The sequence below is a fragment of the Sinocyclocheilus anshuiensis genome, unplaced genomic scaffold (assembly GCF_001515605.1).
Source record: "Sinocyclocheilus anshuiensis isolate Anshui unplaced genomic scaffold, SAMN03320099.WGS_v1.1 scaffold658, whole genome shotgun sequence".
Taxonomy (NCBI): Eukaryota; Metazoa; Chordata; class Actinopteri; order Cypriniformes; family Cyprinidae; genus Sinocyclocheilus; species Sinocyclocheilus anshuiensis.
Genome location: NW_015542402.1, coordinates 1 through 25457, shown reverse-complemented (window position 1 = coordinate 25457; position 25457 = coordinate 1). Strand labels below are relative to the sequence as shown.

General features: G+C 40.3%; 4 protein-coding genes across 5 annotated transcripts in view; 1 reads left to right on the top strand and 3 right to left on the bottom strand.

Moving 5' to 3' along the window:
• tmem185 (transmembrane protein 185) overlaps window positions 1-1995 on the bottom strand; it is a 30084-nt gene extending 28089 nt beyond the window's left edge. Inside the window, exons 1-2 of the mRNA XM_016492168.1 lie at window positions 1868-1995; window positions 1325-1501 (exon numbers count right to left, since the gene is read on the bottom strand). Of these exons, the coding sequence (XP_016347654.1) occupies window positions 1325-1501; window positions 1868-1905 (215 nt within the window). The 5' untranslated portion in view covers window positions 1906-1995. The remainder of the gene's footprint in view (window positions 1-1324; window positions 1502-1867) is intronic.
• Window positions 1996-3436: 1441 nt separating this feature from the next.
• ankrd46a (ankyrin repeat domain 46a) lies at window positions 3437-5911 on the bottom strand. The gene is made up of 4 exons (XM_016492151.1): window positions 5796-5911; window positions 5010-5341; window positions 3814-3972; window positions 3437-3694 (listed from the first exon to the last, which is right to left on the bottom strand). The coding sequence occupies exons 2-4, from the start codon at window positions 5318-5320 to the stop codon at window positions 3478-3480; spliced, it is 687 nt and encodes a 228-aa protein (XP_016347637.1). The 5' UTR covers window positions 5321-5341; window positions 5796-5911; the 3' UTR covers window positions 3437-3477.
• A 105-nt stretch (window positions 5912-6016) lies between these two features.
• atg4a (autophagy related 4A, cysteine peptidase) lies at window positions 6017-16643 on the top strand. 2 transcript variants are annotated; one of them, XM_016492166.1, is made up of 13 exons: window positions 6017-6092; window positions 6673-6780; window positions 8262-8333; window positions 8439-8537; window positions 8803-8904; window positions 9133-9205; window positions 10597-10676; window positions 12923-13134; window positions 13230-13308; window positions 13470-13615; window positions 14448-14504; window positions 14605-14716; window positions 15865-16643. In XM_016492166.1, the coding sequence occupies exons 1-13, from the start codon at window positions 6083-6085 to the stop codon at window positions 15927-15929; spliced, it is 1215 nt and encodes a 404-aa protein (XP_016347652.1). In that variant the 5' UTR covers window positions 6017-6082; the 3' UTR covers window positions 15930-16643. The 2 variants fall into 2 exon arrangements, with proteins under 2 accessions (XP_016347652.1, XP_016347653.1); XM_016492167.1 differs by lacking the exon at window positions 6673-6780 and having other exon boundaries at window positions 6052-6092.
• Window positions 16644-19123: 2480 nt separating this feature from the next.
• On the bottom strand, window positions 19124-24769 carry irs4a (insulin receptor substrate 4a). Its single transcript, XM_016492165.1, has 2 exons — window positions 21327-24769; window positions 19124-19564 (listed from the first exon to the last, which is right to left on the bottom strand). Exons 1-2 carry the CDS (start codon window positions 24502-24504, stop codon window positions 19560-19562), a joined length of 3183 nt encoding a protein of 1060 aa, XP_016347651.1. The 5' UTR covers window positions 24505-24769; the 3' UTR covers window positions 19124-19559.
• Window positions 24770-25457: the final 688 nt, after the last annotated feature.

The following is a 25457-nucleotide window of genomic DNA, read 5'->3' as shown; positions in this document are numbered from 1 at the left end:
ATCGATAGCGAACGATATGAAACATTATATTGTTGATACATTTTTTAGCTATATCGCCCAGCCCTACTAATGAATAAATATAATTTATGCCTTAGCATACATTTACATTTTACTATTACTGTACAGCATATGAAGGACAATTTTTGTCCTTTTCAGAGTTTCAAACACCATTATCTACAAGAATGTGTTTACAAACACTGTACACACATTTTTACAAGCATCTATCAAAATTTATTGTTGTTGGGTTTCCATAGTATATGGGGACTTTCATGCATTTTTACATTTCCACACACAAAAAAAACAAGCTGTTTTCCTCATGGGGACCACCTAAATGTCCCCACAATGTCAAAAAATTCAGGTTTTACTGTCCTTGTGGGGACATTTGTCTATCATTGTCTGTCTAAAGAAAAATGACCGCAAGATACACTGTGAGTGAGATGTTAGGGCAATATTTGGATGATGTGAGTGATTTAGAGGAACAAATCTCAGAAACTGAGGACAATGTTTGTTTTTTTTCTATGTTAAAAAATGTATTACATAAAAAACACAAAAAAAATGTGTTTTGTCCTTAAATATAGGGTTGGTAATATCAACCATATATGGTAATATCGGGGAAGTCGTGGCCTAATGGTTAGAGAGTCGGACTCGTAACCCAAAGGTTGTGGGTTCGAGTCTCGTACCAGCAGGGATTGTAGGTGGGGGGAGTGAATGTACAGCTCTCTCTTCCACCTTCAATACCACGACTGAGGTGCCCTTGAGCAAGGCACCGAAACCCCAACTGCTCCCCGGGCGCCGCAGCAAAAATGGCTGCCCACTGCTCCGGGTGTGTGCTCACGGTGTGTGTGTGTTCACTGCTGTGTGTGTGCACTTTGGATGGGTTAAATGCAGAGCACTAATTCCGAGTATGGGTCACCATACTTGGCCACATGTCACTTCACTTTCACTTTAAAGTGTAAGTAAATAAAAATAAACTATACTGCCAATTTGAGAATTTTATTGATATATTTAAATATTTGGGGTCAATTTGCACACAACAGGAGGGTTAATACGTGCTGTATAAGTACTAATAATCAGCCAATATTCTAGTAACATAGGTAACTAGGTAATTCTGTTCCCCAGTCTAAACTGTTACCAAAGGTGTTTTACTTGCTTAAACAGCAGCTTTCAAGCAGATGACAGAAGGCATTTCAGACAGGGTTTTTCAGCAATTTTGATCATTTAAAGGCCTCTGCAATTCATGCATCAGATATGATACAGTAATAATAAGCGGCGTCATTAGAGACTCAAGCATCGTGATCATAAGCAGGGAAGAGTTGTGTCTGACCTGTATTGCGGGTTGTGCGCCCAAACCCCAGTGCCCACGGAAGCCCCAATAATGACCATGAGTTTCCAGAGCCAGATGGGCGCAAACACAGCCCAGTAGCTCCACTGGATGATGCCGTCTAGCCTCAGCGACAGCAGCACGGAGAAGAGCAGCAGGCAGGCGTAGATCAGGAACTTACTGCAGGACAACAACAACACACATGCGTTAAGAGCACGAGCTGGACACGTCTGTCAAACATACTTCTGTCAAGAGCACGAGATGGGCCTGACTGAGAAAAGTATCAGAGAAGCTTTGAACGTCCGCGCAGTAGGAAAACTGGCGTGTTGTGTTACCTGCACGGTATTTAAAGTCAAGTGCTAAACGCGAGTCGGGTTCAGTATTAAAGCCGTCCGCCTCACTGCTTAATGCTGCTAAACTACGCGAAGACAAATCCAAAAAGGCCTGCGCGGTGCACATTAGCAGCTAAGCTAACAAAGTGAATGATAGCGTATTTAAAAACAAAGCGCTGGGTTTCATCATTCACGCAACACACACAGTTCTTACCTAGGGTTGAAATCTTGAAAAACGCCTCGGAGATTCATGGTTTCCTCTTCAGACCATAGTTAGATGAAGTGAAAAGGGAAGGCTGGCTAACTGACTAGCACTCACTTCAGACTCGCGGACAGCTGGCAGACGCGACCAAACACGTCACACGCTGTTTACGTCAGCGCTGGTCATGAAAACAAACGTTTATTAATTTCTAGGTCACTATAGAGCAGTGTTTCCCAACCTTTTTTTAGTCCATCTCTAATTATTGGCGACATCAGAAATGGATATTATATAATAGATGCTTTTTTTGAACATTTTAGCAATTTAAAAATATAAAAAAATGATTTTTTACACGGCACCCCTGCTCTCGACAGACGGCACCCTGGCGGCACCCCGGTTGGGAAACACTGCTATAGAGAAATGAATTTCTGCAATCTAATAAAAAAATATTTTTTATGCAATCAATGCATTATAAGGTTGCGTAACGAAGAGTCATACAGGCTTGCTGAAGAAAATGTTTAAAAATGCAATTATTTTTAAATTCATGAGAAGGAGAAAATGTCTTTCAGAAAACACACAGTTCAGGGTAGTAGAACCTATCCTGACCAAATACTTCACATTTCACATTCAAACTCTATGACATCTGTCTACTCTGTTATGATATCTTTACAATGAAGCAATGCAGCTCATTATAGCTAGAAAAGAACAACATGCAAGCAGAAGATTAACATTTAGGAAGAATTTTATATATATATATATATATATTAATGCCCAGTATATATTGACACAATGCTATTTACACTATTAGATAAATCTTCTAAAAAAGAGGAAAATAGAGAAAAGTTTATGACTATTGCTCACTTTATTCTTGGAGTTGTTTTCCTTCCAGTGTCACATCTAGCAATGTGAGAGGGTGGACTTTAAGGGACATAAACTAATTTAATGGTTTTACATAACTTGTATTTTACGTCAAAGAGAATAAGTAAATGTGCATACTAATAGTAATAATCGCTCATTTGAAAATGTATATGTAAACTTTATTTCAAAGAGAAGTTGAGAAAACAGGATTAGGGACATGGGAAATTGTCTGTTAAGTGCTTTATTATTATTATTTTTAGGTATTAATCATGATTTTCTGTTAAAGGGGTACATCTATGTGGCATTAAAGTTGATTAACATTGTATGTCAAATCTGAAGTATTGTTTCATGGGGACATAAAATCCACCAAACTGTAGGAATGAGCCTGAACCACTTCACATACACCATTGTTAAAGTGCAAGGCTTAAACTTCATATAAAACACCTTTTTGCAATCACAAAAACTTTAATGTGTAAATCCAATAATTTAAATAAAATAAAAAAGGTGGTGATGTGGGCTGCTACACAAACGATAACATGAGTGAGTGCAGAATAGGCAATAAAAAGATCCTTCCAAACACACAAACAAGATGCACATTAAAGGTCTATTTACATTCATATACACAAAAATATTTTAAAATTCAGTCACAGAATGTATGATTACAATTTAAAGCGTGGTTACACACAATCAGTAACTGTATAAGAACAATCATCAGCTAATGCAAGATTAAAAAAAAAATGTTTTTAATGAGCTTTCACATTTTTATATTAGTGCACAAGCTCCAGCTGATTAGATGCGAAAGGTAAGACTCCGCTGACGTAATACGCAATGCCGAGTGAGAGCAGGGCAATGACGAGGAGCAGCAAGAGCACTCGCCAGAAACCAAGATCTTCCACAAACTCCTGCCATGTAGTGCGGAAGCTGGACAACACGCCATCGCTGTGATGCAGGTGTGGGTTGAGAAGAGAGTGGCTCTCCATGGCACTGCAGGAGATACAGCAGCCGGTAATGAGTAAAAACACTTATGAAGACCAATTCAAAGACACCTCTGCAAGGAAAGAAACATTGGGATTGTATAAAATAGGTAATGGCAATCATCTCACCTTTCATTCTCAGCCATGTGCATCTTCTCCAGACTGGAATGGGAGCTGCGGTTGAAGCCCTTCACCTCCTGTTCCTCCAGCCCCTCCAGCAGATGGAGCGCGTCTTTATTCACACCGCGTCTCTTGGCCAGCACCAGCGGAGTGGCTCCGTTGTGATTACTGTTCAGATCAAAAAGCACGGACATGAAGCGGTCAGATTTTTTGTGGTGACTAAAGGTTAATTCATGAATCTTCATCGCTGTGCATTGGAACTGGCCCTGTAATACGAGTACTGTTAGTCAGGGGTTTTCAAACTGGGGTCCAGGGCCCTCAGGAGACCACAAAGAGGTGCTAAGGAGTCTAAAAAAAGAGAGTGAAGAAAGTGGGAAGAAACAAATACAAAAACAATACTAAAATACAATAAATAAATGTTCATCATTTTCAGAATGTGATATTATGCTTAAAGACTGGCCAGAAATCCTGAGACCAGTACTTTCCAAGTAATATCGTACACATTATTATTTTTCACATTTACACCACTATTTAATTTTTTTATGTTTTTTAAATGTTAAAAAACACTTATTGTCACCAAGACTGCATTTGATCAAAAATACAAACAAGTAAATATTGTGAAATATTATTATATTGTTTCTATGTGAATATGTTGTAAAATGTAATTTATTCCTGTGATGGCAAAGCTGAATTTTCAGCATCATTACTCGAGTCTTCCGTCACATGATCTTCAGAAATCGCTCTAATATGCTGATTTGCTGCTCAAGAAACATTTCAGATTATGATCAATGTTGAACAGTTTTGTGTTAAAAAAAAAACAGCATTTATATGAAATCTTTTGTAACATCATAAATGTCTGTACAGTCCCTTTTGACCAATTTGCTGAAAAGAAACATTAATTTCATTTCTTTTAAAAAATATTTTCTATCCACCTTTATATTTTATGTGATCATTGTATTTTAGGGTCTGTGCCATTGAAAAGTTTGAAAACCACTGCAGAATTCCTATACTTCCATCTGTTATTTCATAGTTTTGATTTTTCTAAAATGTGAAAAAACATAATAAAATATATGTAAGTGTCATGACATTTTTGACTTGTCCATGGAATAGCACGTGAAAGCCATGGTATAGGAGTATGGTAATTCAGTATCATTATATATAGTCACTGTACCATGGTACCCTCACAAGATCATAAAGACACTGACCAGATGTCAATCTTGAGGCCGTTGGACACCAGGAACTGGATGGTGTCTACATGGCCACACATATGCAGTGCCGTGTTGCCCTGTGAGTCAGTGGCCAACAGATCAGCACCAAACTTATGCAGCAAAGAGCAGATCTCCACGTTTCCCCGAGCGGCAGCCAGATGCAATCCGGTCCGTCCACGGCAGTCCCTGGTGTTTGGGTCGAATCCGGACTCCAGGAGCCGCTTAGTGTGAGCGAGATCCCCGTCGATACAGGCCTGCAGCAGTGGCACGGTGGTCTGCAGGGAGTCGTTGATGAAGACGTAGGACATTTTGCACCTGATATCTGAGATCTGGAGATAAAAATCACATTTGGAACAGCTGACATGACACATCACAATGCTATAATTAAAAAAACTACTTCTCTAATTTCTTTATAATCATTATGCAGTCCCCATATTAACACAGCCATTAATTAACTGTAAATAGCTGCTTTAAAAAGGCTAAAAACACAGTTACAGCATCTAAAGTACACCTCAAATCTCTATGTTAGCATGCATTTATAATGAATGATTTATGCATAGGTTAAAGCTTCAAAAACGGTAAAAGTTTATTAAATAAAGGTTATTAAATTATGCTGGAAATATCAATTTAGATTACATGACAACTAAACTTCACGAATGATTACTACTGTAGCTAGCGGACTAGCTTGGTCAAGCAAGTATGTTAATCAACAAAACACACGTCTGTAACCAATAACACCATCTAATAACTTCCTTTATAATACTACAGAAGGTAAATCAATACCTCGGAGTGATATCTTGAAAGTATCTTATAAAATCCGATGCTTTCTCAGCCTCTATTGTGGGAAAATAGAAATGAAATGACGTACAAATATGGAGGGTCAATAGACTACAAGCCCCAGTGCATGTTATTATGATAAAAAAAAAATATATATATTAGACTTCCGCGTCTCAACCTCAAAATCTGGTCAGTGTAGTTTTTCTGGCGCTGTTGACTATTAGAACGACTCAGACATGGACTGCGTTACCCACAATGCACCGCGATGTATTTGTATCCGATGACGGCCGAGGATGGAGGCAGGTAGGGAATTTATGGTTTAAAATACGAAATTGATCAGCGATTTATCGATTCGTTCGGCTAACAACGTTCAGGTGATGTTTTAAGTTAGAAAAGCGTCGATAAAAGTATACTGAGATCTGCTAGGGATTCATACCGAGGAAATTTCGTAACTGAGTTTCAAGTTTTCTCATTGTTCTTCAGTGGCCTGTGCATCTCTCACTTGTAAATAATATAAGTTCGTCTGCTTCACGAGTCGTTGTTGTTGTTGTTGTGGTTCAGATGACCAAAGTTATTATTACGCTGTATGTTGGCACTGGCACTAACAAAAAAATTACCATGTTTGTGGACTTATACCATGTTATGTACCATGGAACTCAAGTACCTTATAGTACCCAGTAAATACATGGTATATAAATGTCATTTTATTATATGCAAGAGCCATGGTATTAGCATCTGAGGCCATCCCATTGTTTTTGTGAGAGATGTTTATGTCAGAAGTACCTCTGCTAGTCCTCCTAATTATGAAGGGCTGCTATGTGTTGTTTTATCAGGATTTCACTGTGACTGTGTCACAACACTAACGTGTCACCAATTATTCCAGTTCTAGCCAAGTATGAGAATCAAATCAACCTATTCTCGGAGTTCCTAGAAGACCTGCCGGATGTAGACGAGCCAGTATGGATCTTGGGAGCATGTTATGATCTTAAAGGTGACATATGATGAAAATCTGACTTTTCCAGGTTTTAAGTGCTATAATCAGGTCCCCAGTGCATCTACCAACCAAGGAAACGTGAAAAAGATTAACCCAGTAACTTTGTTTTGGTAAGCCTTTTTCTGCAAGCGTCTGAGAAAACGAGCGCGTCAGATTTCGCTCCCTTGATCCCAAAGGGATCTCATTATAATATTACCGCCCTTTAATCTGTAAGTTTCCACCCACAGCACCGTCATTTTGATTTTGCAAGCGACAACGGTGTACCAGCTCTAATGCCATGGCGAAAGTTTGAGCAAAACAGGCTAACTCTTCTGTGTTTGGCTGCACAGACGAGCACAGAACACTGTTTAGAGTCCCAACCTCAGAGGAGACAAGAGAGCAGTGGATTTATTGATTTATTTACTGTATATTGCTGCTGCCACACAGATCTAAAATAAACATGTGATTTATTTCCCAGCTGTTTACCTTCACAGACATAACCGACTGTTTTGTAACTCATGTTTTTAACGTAAACTTGTGTGTGAATGAGAACTTAGTTTAGTACTCACATGCTGTGACAGCCGCTTTCTGTGCGTGTGCTTCGGATGTGTGCGCTCAGAAAACCGTATATCAGAAGTTTAAACTAATATGGTTTAAAACGCATGATTTCAGCAAGATAAACGTGATAATCAGAACCAAAACAGATGTTTTTAGCAGGTACGAGCTGTAAAGGCGCAGCTCTATTCTGGAAAAGGGGGCAGGGAGCAGCAGCTCATTTGCATTTAAAGACACAGGCCCGAAAAACAGCGTGTTTCTGCTTCCACTCAAAATAGGCATTTTCAGAATGATATAATAAATGATCTGTGGAGTATTTTGAGCTGAAACTTCACAGACACATTCTGGGGAGACCAGAGACTTATATTACATATTGTAAAAAGGGGCATAATATGTCACCTTTAAAACAAGTAAGACAGGCCACATATCCATAATGTAGTGGCATTTTGCTTTCAGAATTAATTAGCTATATCAACACATTCACTCTTATTAAATTGCATTTTGCCTAATTACATCTGTATCGGCATCAGCCATCAAACGCCTTATCAGTTAACCACTTAAGATATTAAATCTGGGTTTCACTCATCCTTGTTACAGTGTAATTATACAATTATACACAAGTACTGAGTACTATTAATGAACAAAATATAGTTACCATAGGGTTCGGATTAGTTGTTTCTAACTATGCATCATTTACTGTTATAACACTTTCTTCTGCTCACCAAGGCTGCATTTATTTGATCAAAATACAGTAAATACATGTGAAATATTTTTACAATTTGAAAACAATAATTTTCTGTTTGAATATACTGTATGATATATTCCTGTGATCAAAGCATCATTACTCCAGTCTTCAGTGTCACATGATCCATCAGAAATCATTCTAATATGCTGCTTTGCTGCTCAAGAAACATTACTGATTATTATCAACGATCATCTTCCAGAGAAATCGGAGCTGCTCTCGGATGTGCGGTCACGACTGTGGTTCACATATAGGAAAAAGTTTTCTCCCATAGGTAAGTGGCAGGGAAACTAGTCTAACTAAATGGAGTGGAGCTGACTTCTGTCTTGATTAGAGGATGCTTAGTGTGCTGAGGAGGGTGTGTGTCTGTGGTTTGCAGGAGGAACAGGCCCTTCATCAGACGCGGGCTGGGGCTGCATGCTCCGCTGTGGACAGATGATCCTCGCGCAGGCTTTGGTCTGCAGGCACCTCGGTCGAGGTAAGCAAACGTGGAAGCTTCTTACCGATAACGAGTGTGTGGAATAGCTGCTACCATACTACTCATACTATACTACACTGAATTCACAGTATTTCTGTATTTTTGCTAAATGTACCAGTGTGATTGTTGATCTAGAAATGATATCCAAACCAAGTAGTAGGGTGAAAACTAGAGTCCAGTGAAAGGTTCTCTCCACTATTTTGAATTTGGACTGCAGTATTACATACTGCACCTTTGAAGTGCTCTACTTTACTGTGTGTTCTAGATTGGAGATGGGATCCAGAGAAGCGTCAGCCCAAAGAGTATCATCGCATCTTGCACTGCTTTTTAGACAAGAAGGATAGCTGCTACTCTATCCATCAGATGGGTAAGGCATATAATGTGTATGTGTATGTGTGTGTGTGATTGTGTTGTGACCGTTATTATTGGCCCAGCCCTCTCAATGTTCATTGCATATGTTTTGTTGTTTAAAAACCATTAGTTCACAGCAAGTGCATATCATTGCATTGTCTATCTGAAAGTCTCTGTGTGTGTGTGGGTACTGTATATCGCAGTGGTACTGCAGTCACGAGTATTGTGTGCCCTGTTTGTGTAGCTCAGATGGGCGTTGGAGAGGGCAAGTCTGTTGGCGAATGGTATGGACCGAACACAGTGGCGCAAGTACTCAAGCAAGTGTCATTTTTCTTTAAGATTGATATCTTTAAAATAATATTTTGTTGTTGGACACATTTGTCTCTTGCAGTTGTTTTAAAAATTCCCCCCTCCCAAATCTGATGGTCTGTCTTAAAAAAAAATAAAATAAAAAGTGTATTTATTTTTCTAATTTTAAATGAGAAAAAAACAGGAGTATGCAATATGCTAAAAGTTTTATTTTAAATGAATTAAATTTTCTGCAGTTTCTTTTCAGCTTTATTTTTTAAAGGAATAGTTCACCCAAAAAATGAAATTTGCTGAAAGTTTACTCACCCTCAGGCCATCCAAGATGTGATCAGATTTGGAGAAATGCAGCATTGCATCACTTGCTCCGCAATGGATGCTCTGCAGTGAATGGGTGCCGTCAAAATGAGAGTCCAAACAGCTGATAAAAACATCACAATAATCCACAAGTAATCCACACAACTTGATGCGTCTTCTATCCATAATACTGCTGTCACTTGTTGTTCACTCACATCAAAATCTACCCACATATTTGTTTAGAGCTGTTTTAGACTGTTTTCACTTATAAACGGTGCTTGATCGGTGCAAATTTCTCTCCTGATTCAGACCAGACAACTTTTTAATTTATTTTATTTTAGCCCAAAGCAACAGTTTGAAGATTTAAAATGTCTTAATGATATTTGTTTCTAACAAACACGCAGCTTTTGGCTTCACAAGTCATTAACTGATGGACTGGAGTGGTGTGGATTACTTGTGGATTATTGTGATGTTTTTATCAGCCGTTTGGACTAGGGCTGCACGATTAATCGCATGCGATTTGGACTCTCATTCTGACGGCACCCATTCACTGCAGAGCATCCATTGCTGAGCAAGTGATGCAATGCTACATTTCAACAAATCTGTTCCCATGAAGAAACATTTGGATGACCTGAGGGTTAGTAAATATTAAGCAAATTTTATTTTTTGGCTGAACTACTTCTTTAACAGAAAAAAGGATGAGAGGATGTTGATTGTAATTGTCAAGCTCTATAAAGTGCCATAAAATAGTCCATATAATTTGTGCTCTTTACACTCCAGTTCTTCTGAAGACAATCAAGAGCTTTGTGTGAGAAACAGAGAAATTTAAGTCAGTATTCTTTTGATTCTTTCACACCGTGAGAAGCGCCGTTTTAAATTAGTAGTTCCCAGAAAAGCGTTAATCTGTCATCGTTACTCACCCTCCGAACCATACAACTTGTGGAGCACAAAAGAAGATGTTTTGAAGATGATCACACAGCTGTATTCCATATAATGAAAGCATGTAGTCACAAGGGGTTGTCAAGCCCAGAAAGCACCATTTAAATCTCATAGTTTGAACATGACATTTTGGTTGAACTAACAGCAAATGTCCGTTGTCTTGCAGGAAACTTGCTCTGTTTGATGACTGGAATACTATGGCTGTGTATGTGTCAATGGACAACACCGTTGTTATTGAAGACATCAGTAAGTGTCTTTTTCTGATTAGTCATTTCAAGTCACATTTATTTATATAGTGCTTTATGCAATACTGATTGTTTCAAAGCAGCTTCACAGTAATAAACAGGAAAATAACAGTGTTAATATTCATCAATTATGAAATGACTTCAGTTGAGCTATAAATAGGGTTTCTGCAGCTTTTATGATGGTAAATGTACTGTAGTAAATTTTGAGGAATAAATTGAGTTGAACACAATACGTCAATATGGTCTCAAAATGTAAATGTTTTGTTTTAGCAACACTTCAAAATACAACTTCCAATAGATCTAACTTTTTAATAAATTTTTACAAAGGAACAAAGGCTTATGGCTTAAATAGCTATACTCCAAATGTGGAAATAACTTTTACTGTACCTTCTGGTTACACTGCAAAAAAGTGATTTTATTCCTTGTTTTTGTTTTGTTTTCAGTGCCAATGTCTAAAGATTCTTCAATCAAAATACATTTACTTAGAAAGCAAAATGACATAAGGCATAAGAACAAATTTCTGGCAATGGGCTCAGAAAAATCTTCTTAATTCAAAGGGAAAATGAGTTTTCATTCCTCATTGACAGATATTTGTTCTTGTTTTTTGCATAAACTCGCTTAATTTTGCTCAGATTTGTAAGAAAACAAGACTCAAGTAAATGTATGTTGATTTAAGGATGTTAGATATTTGTATTGGAAAACAAAACAAAAATACTAAGGAAGATATTAATTAATTTTTTTAAGTGCATGCAACATTTAGTGGCATGACTTTATGAATGTAAGACTTTCTGCTTTGATTTAAGACTTTTTTTAGGCCTTAATTTGTGGAAGGATGTATAGGACCCTGTATAAAGCAGTTCTACAATAGTGTCATTATTCATCTCAAGTCAGTTCAATGTTGATTCACTTTAGTTTAATAACAGAGTCAGTGTTGCGAAGTTTATCAATTATGAAAAGAGTTCAAATAGTGTCACATTCAGTCCAACTTTTGTTCTTGTCCGATAGTGTCAGAGCAATTAAAGGGATAGTTCACCCAAAAATGAAAATTTGATGTTTATCTGCTTACCCCCAGGGCATCCAAGATGTAGGTGACTTTGTATCTTCAGTAGAACACAAACGAAGATTTTTAACTCAAACCGTTGCAGTCTGTCAGTTATATAATGGCAGTCAATGGGCTCCACGGCTTTGAGAGTAAAAAAAACATACACAGACAAAACTAAATTAAACCCTGCGGCTCGTGACGATACATTGAGGTCTTAAGACACGAAACGATCGGTCTGTGCAAGAAACTGAACAGTATTTATATCGTTTTTTACCTCTGATCCATCGCAATGTCCAACTGTCCTGAGCACGTTCACAACATCCGGCGCGTGGCGTCAAATAAATACGTTCGGGCAAAAAATTCCACGTTGTCTTGATGATATATCAAAATCGTCTTCCATTGTGATGACCTGTGCTTCTAAATATCTTTAGATCATCGCAGTGCCAGTGAACACGTCCGCAATCTGCAATGCACTGTGTAAATAAGTGACGTATATGCGCGACAGATCGCTTCTGCACATGCGTCTACTATCATAGATATGTATAGAGATGCCCTATTCGACCGCTCCAGATACGTTGACGCGTCCTCCATTTTGGAAGTTATTGCGGCCCATAGAAATGGTCACTAATGAGGCATCTATTTATATATATCTATGTCTACTATGCCAGAGCACGTACACGTGTTACGTGCCGGATGTTTTTGGACATTGCAGTGAATCGTGCAGTGAATTGCACAGACCGATCGTTTCTTGTCTTAAGACCTCAATGTATCGTCACGAGCCGCAGGGTTTAATTTGGTTTTGTTTGTCTATGTTTTTTTACTCTCAAAAAGCCGTGGAGCCCATTCACTTCCATTATATAACTGACAGACTGCAACGGTTTGAGTTAAAAATCTTCGTTTGTGTTCTACTGAAGAAACAAAGTCACCTACATCTTGGATGCCCTGCGGGTAAGCAGATAAACATCAATTTTTCATTTTTGGGTGAACTATCCCTTTAAGTCAATAATATTACTGAACATTAAGTGTCTTTTAAACCTCAACTAAACAAGCCAAATGCAACAGTGGCAAGGAACCCGTGAATGGAGAAAAAACCTCAAGTTCTCCTCTGTCCTGACTTCATTAGAGCTGAAGGAAGTTTAAACAGGATGAATATTATTTCTCACTTCCAACCTTCTTGATGTTCTCGCCTCTTTCCTCTGGACCAGAGAAACAGTGTAAGCAGCCAGGCAGGGAAAGCAGGTCCAGGGCTGGCCCCTGTGGCCGAGGAGAAGTGCCAGCGTCGGGCCAGAGCTGTTCAGAGGCTCAGGGAAGGACACTTCAGTCCCAAAGGCCCCTGGACTGGAGGCCCCTGCTGCTGGTCATTCCTCTTCGAATGGGCATTAACAGCATCAACCCCGTGTACATTCAGGCCTTCAAAGTACGACACTTTTCTTTGACTGAAGAGTCTATTATCTTTCTTACTTAGGTAGTTTTTCATGTATTACACACACACGTTTCATCTTCTTTTACTAGGAGTGTTTTAAGATGCCTCAGTCATGTGGTGTTTTGGGAGGAAAGCCCAACCTGGCCTATTATTTCATTGGATTTATCGGTGAGTTTTCTCAGTCTAATTTGTTGGCGCTTACAGAGTTTGCTCAATACATAAGCATGATCCAACATGTTCCCCATTGAAAATGAATTGATCGAAGGAATCAGCGCAATGCTTTATCCTGGAAATGTGTTCTCAAGGCATTCTCATTTTTGCTTTTTCAGATGATGAGTTGATCTATCTGGACCCTCACACTACGCAGCAGGCCGTGGACACTGAATCAGGCAGTGCTGTGGACGACCAGAGCTATCACTGTCAGAGGACCCCACACCGCATGAAAATCACTAGCCTGGATCCGTCTGTTGCACTGGTGAGAGCTCAAACCACGTCACTGCCAAAAGAGAAGTTCATTTGGCACTGGCGCGCTATTTTAAATCACTTGACAGCACTAGAATATACACTGCCTGGCCAAAAAAAAGTCACCATCTGGATTTAAATAAGCAAATACTTTTGCTTAAGGTTTTAGGATTGAATCATTATTGCAGTTATTAAGATGTCCATGAAACCAAGGAAGAAAAAACTAGAGGTGCACGTAAAAATCTATTCATATATGAATCGTAGTTCTGTCTTCTAACGATTCTAATAGATTCACAAGTTTCAAAATCAGTGTTCTAAAACAGAGGTTCTTAATACTGTTCCTCACGTCCGCTGCTCTGCACACGCTCTGCCTCAGAGAAGGGACAGAGCGGTGTGGAATAAAGGTAAATTGTGAAAAGTAATGCGTTTTTTAAAAAACTAAGCATTAACACATGTTAGACTGCACCCCATAAACACAATCAAGCCTAGAAAACAACCACTGAACCACCCCTTTAACTCTAAGGGGCTGTTCACACAGAATGCATTTTTCCATTCCAGTGCGCTACTTTTCCATTGTTTTTCTATGTAAACATGCACTAGATGAATGTGTATGACCATTGTGCTCATGTCTTTTGCAGCGTCTCACACATTAGCGCCGCGTTTTTAAGACAGTGTGTCAAGTTAAAAGAATTGTAACTTTTACACACAGTGCCGTTCATCAATGTCAGTTCCAAAACAGTGGACCAATCAGAAGAGCCCGGAGGCGGGGCAAGCGTTGCAAGCTTTTGTTTACAGTAGCAAGGGTTTCATTTCATGGATCAGTAAAGGTGAATGTTTGTCCCTAGGGCTTTTTCTGCAAGAGTGAGGAGGACTTTGACAGCTGGTGTGATCTGGTTCAGCAGGTTAGACTCTGGCATACATGCAGAACCGATCAAGAACGTGATTTACCAGCTTGCTTTCCTTAGTTTTAACTTGCTCTCATTATTTCGCTCTGACTTTAAGGAGCTCCTCAAGAAAAGAAATTTGCGGATGTTTGAGCTGGTAGAGAAACACCCCTCTCATTGGCCTCCGTTCGTTCCTCCCACCAAACCAGAGGTGCAGACCACAGGAGCAGGTACTGCAGGATAAGAGCCGTAGCATTGTGTGCTAGAATTTTGAATAACACTTTCTATGAAGCCTGTATTTATAATGCATTATCTGGATATTCTTAATGCATGCGTAATACCTTATTTAAAAAACCCTAATGATGTGTTGTATCATCTTATGAATAATCGCAAAGACAGTTATAACACATTACAATAAGAGTACAATGATGAACACATACAAGTTACAATGAATTATAGTTCCTATAGTTATAATGTATACAAGTCTCATATCTTGAAGTGTCACATCATTTTACCTTAAAGGAATAGTTCACCCAAAAATGAAGAATTGCTGAAAATGTGCTCACCCGCAGGCCATCCAAGACATAGATGAGTTTGTTTCTTCATCAGATTTGGAGAAATGTAGCATTGCATCAGTGTCTCAGCAATGGATCCCCTGCAGTGAATGGGTGCCGTCAGAATGAGTCCAAACAGCTGATAAAAACATCACAATAATCCACAAGCAATCCACACCACTCCAGTCCATCAGTTAACATCTCGAGAAGCCAACAGCTGCCTGTTTGTAAGAAACAAATCCATCATTAAGATGTTTTTAACTTCAAACCGTTGCTAAAATATGAGTCCATAATCCATAATAACATTTCCTCCAGTGAAAAAGTCCATCTCCTGTTTTGGCTTATAAACGGTTCTCGATCTGTGCAGATTTCTCTCCTGATTCAGACCAAACTACTTTTTCACTGGAGGAAGCGTTATTATGGAGAGAGGACTCGTATTTTAGCAATGGTTTGACAACATTTTAATGATTAATTTGTTTCTTACAAACAGTTTTTCACTGTACAAGATGTTAATTGTTGGACTGGAGTGGTGTGGATTACTAGTGATTATTTACAAGAATATTGTATTTGTGATTTGACTTTACACAGTAAAACACACTTGTGAAATGCAGTGAGATACTAATATGAGATTTATAATGTATCATAACTGTCGTTACGATTATTCATGAGATGATACAACATATTATAAGGGATTTTCTAAGGCATCATGTGTGCATTATAGTGCATAATACATAACAAATACAGGCTTCATAGAAAACTGCAAGATAACTGTATTTGTTTCATAACCTAAAAATCCTTTCTACCTTCTGTGCTCATTCTTCTAGAGTTCATCGAGTCCCCAGACAAGCTTTTTGAGTCAGAAGAGGAGTTTGAGATCCTAAATGTGTGATCAGTCCACGGATGATGGGATGTCAGTAGCCTTCCTCTGCTCCACACTGCACAAGTGCCTCCGATCAACACCAAGCACACGCTTCCCATACGCAAAAAACAACAGCAGAAATCCCTCTCAGTGAGCTCGTTCTGTGGTGAACAGGAAAATAACAAGCCAAGGATCCCGTAGCAACTTTGTGTGAGGCTTAGCCTCATTCAGAGGTCGTGTAAGAGACTGTGTTTTTAACTATGGAAACAAACCGAGAACTTGAGTTTGCATGAACTTCATCGTACTGTATCATGGAGAGGTGAAGGCTTTCATGAGGATGATATCTTTACAACCTCAACACACTCTACCTCCTGACTGCAGGAGATGGATAGTATGCAGACATCTTTAATTTCAGTGTTATTCAAGGAAAAAAAAGACAACCGTATTGGTTAAAAAAAGTGCCTCTTTTTGACATATTTATGTTTCTGACTGGTAAAGGTGATGTTCCCTTTCCTTATTACAGTGGGTTAATTATTTCACCCACCCCTGCACATCTGTAAATATGGCTTCAAATGATGATATTTAAATAAGTTTAGCGCGTTTATGATTGGTCCTATCACTTTTTTAAAAAGAAATAAACTGTAAAGCTACCTAATTACAAGTTCCTATCATTTATTGGTGAATATGGTCCCTTTCATGTCTACACTGTCATCGTTTGTTTATAAAAGATGACAAATCTGAACATGACTCTCCTTTGGTTTATGTGTGAAATTATGCTATGTAATATTAATATGTAACTTATTAAAAGAAAAGATATATTGCCTAAAAAAACAAACAAAAAAATGAAGTAACTAAACAAATACAGATATATACACTGCCGTTCATAACTTTTGTGTCAGTAAGATTTTAGATTTTTTTTTTTTTATTCAGCATGGATGCCTTAAATTTGGAAAAAAATAAAAAAAAGTTTATAATGTTACAAAAGATTTCTTTTCATCGAAGAATCCTGAAAAAAATTTATCACGGTTTCCACAGAAATATTGGGCAGCACAACTGTTTTCAACATTGATAATAATCAGAAATGTTTCTTGAGCAGCAAATCATGAATTCTGAAGATCATGTGACACTGAAGACTGGAGTAATGATGCTGAAAATACAGCTTTGATCACAGGAATAAATGACATTTTAACATATATTCAAATATAAAAGTTATTTTAATTTGTAATAATATTTTACAAAAATGCTACTGTATTTTTGATTAAATAAAGCTTTGGTGAGCATAAGAATCTTACCGACTTCAAACATTTGAACGGTAGTGCATCTTTGTGTTTTAGCTATCTAGCTTTTTTTTATTAATAATAATTTAGGAAATGTAACTCGATTTACTAATAGATTATATATAATATTTTTATGGACATGGTTTTTGAATAGGCGGGATGTACAGTATATATATCCCATCAATGGACAATTGTTACTTAACTGTAAATATACTCTTTTTGGCCAGCAGAGTGCAGCAGCTATCAACTAAGGTACAGGACAAGTAAGTGGAAAAACTGGGGTCTTAACATGTCCACAGCAATGTTGCATCATACTAGACATGAGAAATCACAAGCACATGACTCAGTCAGGGATACCTTGGCACTTTTTTATTGCAATAGTTCTATTACAAGCAAAACCCAATCTAATAAATATACATGGAAAAAAAAAATATATATAAAAATGCAGAAGTGACCAAATAAAAACAAACAAAAAAATCTCAAACATCCTCATCCTTGAAACCAAGCGAGGTGCCATGTAGCGTGTTGTCGAGAGAAGGGATATCAAAAATTACAATATTTACAAAAGGAAGACGGCGCTGATAATGGTCTGCTTCAGTCATTATTATCAACCCAATCACAAGCTTTCAGCGTTAAGTGAGTACTGACCAAATGAACAGCAAGTTGTTGACACAGACTTTGCCCATCTCAGATACTTCTCTTTTTTTTTTTTTTAGTCCAGCTCTTCCTTTCAGTCATTTTAAAAGGCAAACAACTCGACACAATATCAGTATCCCCAAAATATAACCTCAGTAGAGCCCCTAGTATAAAAAAAAACACAAGTTTGATCATTTTTCCAGGCTGTCACGGTAGTTATTGTGTAGAAAAATCCCCAAGAAACGGTATACTACTGTTTTTTCATTTCACATTTTACATTAAAGCAATGCAATATCATGACACAATAGCATGACAAAAGCTAGTCAAAGAAAGAGAGCGGCCGCAAGCGGGCCGCTACCAAAACCAATGGGAAAAAGTCACCGACGTATGGTTTTGTCCCAACATGATCTGGACTACTACTGTAAAGCGTAAACATCTTACTACACAGCTTTCAACCACAACCACAACCTCAACCCAAAATCTCTTCATATAAAGCTTCCAGGTACAAGCAAAAAAAAAACTAGTAACTAGAGACTAGTAACTCTTAGTTAAAAAAGGCTCAAGAGATATGTGGGGAAAACAGGTTGTCTGAAGTTGTATATACACTGAACTCCCCCTCTCAGCAAGCACTATATTCGTACGAATACGCTCACCAGCAAACGGTGAACGCCACTACACTGGATTCAATAAATAAACACAGACGATCAATAAATTAACAAAAACAACAAACAGGATGTACCACGTGGGGAATGCAAAGTAGCACGACGTTATCCTTCAGTACCGTGGCAGTTTGTAAGACTAGTAGTGAAGTGCACATACATAACCACAAGAAGTAGTAAACATCGTCATTTTGTGACTAGTGGCTACATCGAGGCTCAAAATCACTCCGTCTATGTAAACAAGGCTATTTTAAATGAGGACAGAAAAGCCGTGGTCATGGAAATGATAGTTTTGCATCTCGAGTCGGCAATACTTGATATCACACTAATACAGGCGAGGCAGAAAGCATTTTGTTAGCGTTTTCCCAATGGCGTGAACAGGAGGTAGCATCCAGTTGACTCAGAAACACTGTCTCGTCTAAAAGCTGCTCTTTATTGTACTTTTGATTTTGCCCGATGTTGCATCATTTCTCAGACGCTCTCGCAGGGGGACGTTTTCATGCACCGAAAACACCAAGTGACATGATTTCATGACTTTACACTAGTGGACTGTGTGAACCCTAACCCTGGAAAAAATACTCACTTTTTACAAACAAAAATGGGCGGAACTAAGTATGGCGAGTGTGTGGGATCCAACCACGCCCCCTGGATCTTGTGTTCTGCAGTGAGGGGCTACTGAGTGTCAGGGCAATGAGCATGGCTCGTAATACAAAATGATATATAAGCTTCTCCTATTTACATCCGATTTTGCGTGGAGAAACATAAACCTGTAACCTAAGAGCTATGATGCGTTTCATATCGTACACACAAAAATAGAAGTGCTAGATATCTGAAGCTCACAGTTCTAATTTAGCGAACCCGCTCTAGTTAACAAGACCGAAGACAAGAAAGAAACAAACCAAACATTATCATTCGGACAAATGAAACCGGTTGTTGAGGCAGTTATGTGGAAAATCCAGAGCATAAGAGGTTGTGCAGTTTCTCAGTCTTTGTTGTTGGAGGTCTGAGGAGGAGGCGGCTTGCTCTTCGGCGTTCCAGAGTTCAGTGGATTCTCTGTGTCCTGATTCCCCCACCAGCATTTGACTCACTCAATCTGCAAGGGTGAAGAGATAGAGCGCACGTTATGAAATGCTTAATGTGTTCGATGTTGGCATTCCTGTATCTCAGACAGTAGAGGTCATGGGTTTGATTTCCAGCCCATGCATGCTCAAATGTACAATAGAAATCCCTTTGGACATCAATCAACTTCATTATCTTTATGAATCAGAGCTTATTTATATATTGAAACCACACAAATCAGTAGTTCTTTGCAGTTTACTATAGTCTTATTAAATGGTTCCAAAAGATAAAACACTTTGTGGTGGATCCAGATATATATTTTTTAACCCATTAGGGGTTTTGTTACAGCAGATGCTGAATCTGATTTTAGAAAAAATATAACCATCAATTAGAAATCAGGATAATGATGATCTGCAGACAACAGTTTTTGTGTTTTTGTTTTTAAAGTGTGTTCCTTACGAAAATTGCAATAATATGCTTTTTTGCTCACAAATTAGTGTTCCTAAATTCTTAAATGCGAAAACCTGGGCTGTTATTGATTTTTATAGGTTATTTGATTCCAGCACATATATATACCTCTCATCTCTTATGATATATCATCTCTTAACCATGAGCTTGAGAGAAAAAACATAACCTTTAACCTTTTCTTATATTCACTGCAAAAAATGATTTTCTTAGTATTTTTGTCGTTTTCTGTAACAGATGTCTAAACATTCTTAAATCAAGATAAATTTAATTGAAATTTAAAAGAAAATGACTTTTCAGAAAATAATATTTAAATACTGTTAGTTTTTGCTTGAAACAAGAAAAAATATCTGCCAATGGGGCAAGAAAAATAATCTTGTTTTCCCTTTGAATTAAGATTATTTTTCTTACCCCACTGGCAGATGTTTTCTTGTTTTAGGCAAAAACAAACAAAATTTTGATAAATCTTTCAGAAAACAAGACTAAAAATACCAAGTAAGAAAATAATTTTTTGTAGTGTTGGTATGGAATTCTATTTGTGGGTCATTATCAACAGAACATGCAATATAAGTGTGAGTGCAAGTCTCTTCATAGCTTTTATAAATACTGTAAGAAAAATGATTTAAGCTTGCATATATGACTTAAAGTTCTTATTGAAATCTATGTAGGTGAGCAAGAAAAAACATTTGTAGGACTTCGAAAGCAAGAATGAATCTGTGATAGACCAGAAATCAGCATTCACAGAAACAAACAGCATTTTAAGTCATCTCGGTGAAAGGTTTTACTTGACTGGTAACACTGTGAAAGCAAGGTTTTTTAGGCAGCATGCAAGTGGATTCCTTTAATATATTTGCACATCACAACTCTGTGTTTGCACAGTCGCTCTGTGCACATGAAGTGCTCTTTTCCCAGTGCTATTCAAAGTGCAAAACCAAATTTCAAATCATGTTCAATCAGTTCAAAAAAATCAGTACGAAAAAAATAATTTTTGAAAGCAACAGCAAAATTTTTCATAGTTTCTCTTCTCACTATAACAACAGCATGCCAGTATCAAGTTGACAGGACAATTCTGCTCCGTCGTTTCTCCTCAGGACCGTGGGAAAGACTCATTTGATTTAAAAAAAACAGGTGCAATTCACAACTGCATCTTAACAAATAGACTGTTTAGGTTACTTTACATCACATCACATAATCTGTTCAATAACTGTCTCAGCTGTTTGCATTTGTACACGACAAACAGAGAAATTAATGTTGACGCAGCATGCAGCTTTTAGAGGGCTACTAGCGGTCACTGATTTTGTTGCATAAGGGGAGACAGAGATGCAACCAACCTTTTGAGGCAGTGGCATGTCCTCCCGAAACGGAGAACTCTATACCAGCGTAAGCATCGCTCTCTTGGAGGTTACTATGAGCTGGGTGTGGAGGGGGAGTGTCACGTGTGACCCTGGGCACTTCTCTCAGGTCCAGAGCGATGTAGTTGAGGTAGCTGGATGAGGTGTTCTGAGGCATCCCTCCGCTAGCGGTGCTTGTCGCTAGGGCTGCCGAGTCGGGAGAGGCATCCGAGTGTGACCACATGCTATCGAAGGAGCTGGAGTTTTGCCATCTGCTAGCTTCGGGGAGATTCTGATTGGCTGAGGGCCTGATTCCGCAACCACCAAGAAAAGAAGCAGGCGAGGGGGTGAACGTCTCTGAACTGTGTCGTCTCCTTCCCTGCGGGTCCGCCCTGATGACCTTGGGCTCTGTATGACCGAACGGCAGATGCTCGGAAATACAAAGGCGCTGCATTGTTCTCAACGGACCATCTCCACATTCGTCGTGCGTCTTTTCTCTATCTAAATTAGTCGGCGCCTGCCCGTAAGAGCACCCTAAGGGACGGGCGTAGTTGGGCGGGTTCCACGGTGCTACGAGCGAGTGTCGAGGAGGGTGGTCCTTCAGTAGGCTGTCCATGTTTAGGCCCAAGTAGTCATGGTCTGGTGAGGAGCAACAGTGCCGATAGCAGGGCTGAGAAGGTGGCGGAGTGGAGGGCGAATTTACGGATGATGGAGAAGCAGCGACGTGAGAGGGACAGGACCCAAAGTTCATGTGAATGTACTCTCCGGGACTAGGTGGGCTTAAGGGCTCAGCTGGGGACATGGGAATGTATTCCATCTTTTCGCACTTTTCTCGTGACGGGGCTTTGTAGGAGCGTGGGAGTGAGAAGTAAGAGGTCTTTGGACCTTCAGATGAGGCCTGCGAAAAGCCTTCAGCCACGGTAAGTTGGGACATGTCCATGTAGTCGTCATACTCCCCCTGCTCTCTACCAGAAGGGCTGTCGCCTGGGAGCATCATCATGTAGCCATATCGGTCCGTTTGCTGCGAGGAACAGGGGTGAATGTCCAGGGTAGCAGGGTGGTTTGCTCGGGGTTGCATAGGGATGTAATCTGCATTCGGAGAGGGAGCAATGCTATAGATCATGGGCATGTAGCCATCATCTTTTGGCAGTTTCTTTTGACACTCAGAGCTGAGCAAGGGAGGCTTGTTTGGGTGATGTAATTCAGAGTAAGACTTATAGGCTGACTTCAGCAGGCACGAGCAAACCTGGTGTCGTTTCGACTCCACCGGGCTCGATTCGTCTAAAGAAGATGAGGTTTGCGTAGCTTTCTGCTGTGTGATACTCAAACCGCCGGCAAGCTTTGGCTTGGACGAATGTGCTAGCTTGAGGAAAGTCCTTTCCATGTAACTGCTCTCCTCCTCGAAAGTCCTCGCCCCATCTCTGTGCCAATCCATGGTCATGTATTCAGTCAGCCGATAGTCCTCTCGAACGGGCGGAGTGCTGCCGTGGGATTCGGGCGTGGTACAACTTGCGTGAAAGTACCTGAAGTCACACGGACTGGGACAGAACTCATCAGACGAGTTGAAGCCTCCGTCACTAGGGGAGCCACAAATGGAGGAGCTAGAGGGTCGAGTGTGCGTGTCTGAGGCTGAGCCATGCCCGCTGCTGCTGGACACGCTGATGGGGCTGGTGGCAGACAGGAAATGAGACACGGGAAGCGAAGCAGACCGGGTGTGCTGGCTCGAACCTGGTGAGGCGTGGGCGCAGCAGCTGCCGCTTTCTTCTCTGCCCACGCTGAGAACGGGGGTATTTAGGTGCACCAGGCTGCCTGTGCCAGAGCTGAGGGGGCGGTCCTGAGTGCCTTCGCCCTCACTGGAGGTCCGGTAGCGCTGGCCCCGCCCTCTATTTTTCCCTGTAGGTGGCGTGCCTGTCACTGAATCTGTTCTGGAAGGGCGCTGCAGCCCAGTTTGGCTTGGGGGAAGGTTGCTGAGATGTCGGCGAGTAGCGATAAACGGTATGGGATTCGAGCCGGAGGACTGGCTTTTGCTCCGTGGCCTAAAGTCAGGAAAGGCCTTTAAAGCCTTCATTGTGTCGAGAATGGTCTCGTGCATGTTCTGCGCCACCACCGAGTCCTCGACTTGCACCCAGATTTCACCGGGACCGATGGAAGAAGAGCGCCCCACCTCGATAAAGAAGAAGCTCTCAGAGTGGCCACAGCGGCGAATGCTCATTAACGGCAGGTTGACGGCAGGCGTCTCCGAGTTCAGCTTCACCAGGTGAATAGTCTTGGAGGAAAGGCACAGACGGTACACGCCCATTAAATTCCTAGTCTGACCCAAGCCTTTAGGTTTGACGTTCACCTGCCACACCTCCTTGAAAATAGTACCCGGCGAAATCGTCCCGTAACCGTCATCAAGCTCATCGTTGTCTAGCTGCCCCTTTTTTCCCTCCGTCATAAGTTCGGTGAGGGCCAAGTACCACTCCTCTTGCTCCTGTTCGCTCTCCGCCACCACTGCAAAATACTCATCTTTAGTATAAAGGGCAATGAGGTATTTGTTCTTAGCATCAGCCCTCTTGTTCACCGTAAAACACAGGGACAGATAAATCACCCTCTTGGCAGGGCACGCAACACCGGAGGCAGCAGCTTTGAGGGCGTTTCGAAATTTCTTCTCGCTGTCGTAATACTCCAACCGACTGGGCCCGAGGTTGCTGGGGCCCCTCAGTACGAAGAACCTCTTGTGGCCGTGCTTCTGTTTTCTGAGATAGCCACATTTCCATATGTCCCTGTCCACACCGCCGGAGCAGGCGGCGGCGGCGGCCAGGGCAGCAGCAGTGGTGTCGGCGCCGAGTACACGGCAGAAGGCAGAGTCGTGCACTTTATACTGGAGGGGTGGCAGGTTCTTCCTCAATACAGCATCCTGAGGGTTCTCATCCGGGAACAGATGATGCACTTTAAAGTGGTAAGGCGGATGGTACCTCCTCTGAGGCTGAGAATGAGAGGAGACCGTTAAGTGCATGGGCAAACGGGAGCCGCTGTTATTGATTGAGGTTGTGGAGGAGGAGGAGGAGGATGGAGGCTCCCCGGCAGCACAAGAGATGTCGCCATTGGTTGCGGCCGTTTTCATGACAGCGCGACGCGGTTGTGCCTCCAGTATCAACATGACGCCGTGATTCGGTAAACGCGGCCGATCTTCCATGGGACAATGCGATGAAAGGTCACTTTACCTCCGCTTTACACTGATGCACGGCCCATTTTGTTGGCTGCGGGTTCGTAGCTCAGATACAATTACACGTTCGAGTAATCCGTGCAGCTTTCCGATGTGTCCCCCTGGTGATTATTCAGCACGACGAGACGTTGCATCTTCGCAGAGCCTCCATCATCGCTCGCTGCCATTATAAATCTTTATTTGCCCGCTTCACTCATGGTGGCTACACATCACTACAGCCCAGCGAAAACATCACGTGACGAGCACGTCAGCGCACTAGCGGGGTGAACGGGGTCAGCAGACGCCTCTCATTGGTCCGCTCGCGAAAAAAAAGCTGTGATGGACAGTCCTCTAAACCAATCAGAGCCGTCAATCCAGCAACGGCGTCTGTCGATTGGAGGGGAGATCTGCCCTCTGCTGCCTCTATGTGCAGACTCTGGTGCTGTAGTAAATATCTTTGTAACGAGAATAAGGATGAGGAGCACAAACGGTTCATTTTACGTAAAAATATAGTGTTACATCTTTTTAATATTGAAATGGATATTAATGACAGTGCCTCGCGATAACCTATCAGTCAAAAGTTTGGTGACTCCTACTCCTTCTTTATAATTTATCTTATTATAACGCAATTCACATAATTTTAGAATAATAGCAAAGTGTATGATAATAGCATAGAAGTACAGAAACCGTGTAGTGGCCATGATAAACAAATAGTATAAATATAAAACGTAAAAACATGGTTTCACACTTTCAGAGCATAACAGCTAGTGTTGTTCAGGTAAACTGGTCCACATTAAACCTTCACTAATTCTACTCACATTCATTAAATAAACTGACATTTGCTGATTATTTTATAACTGACATGTATAACTGACTTTTTAGAAATGAGTGTGCAATCAGGAGATTCAAGTCAGAGATGGAAGAAAGGCGAGAGAGAGAGAGAG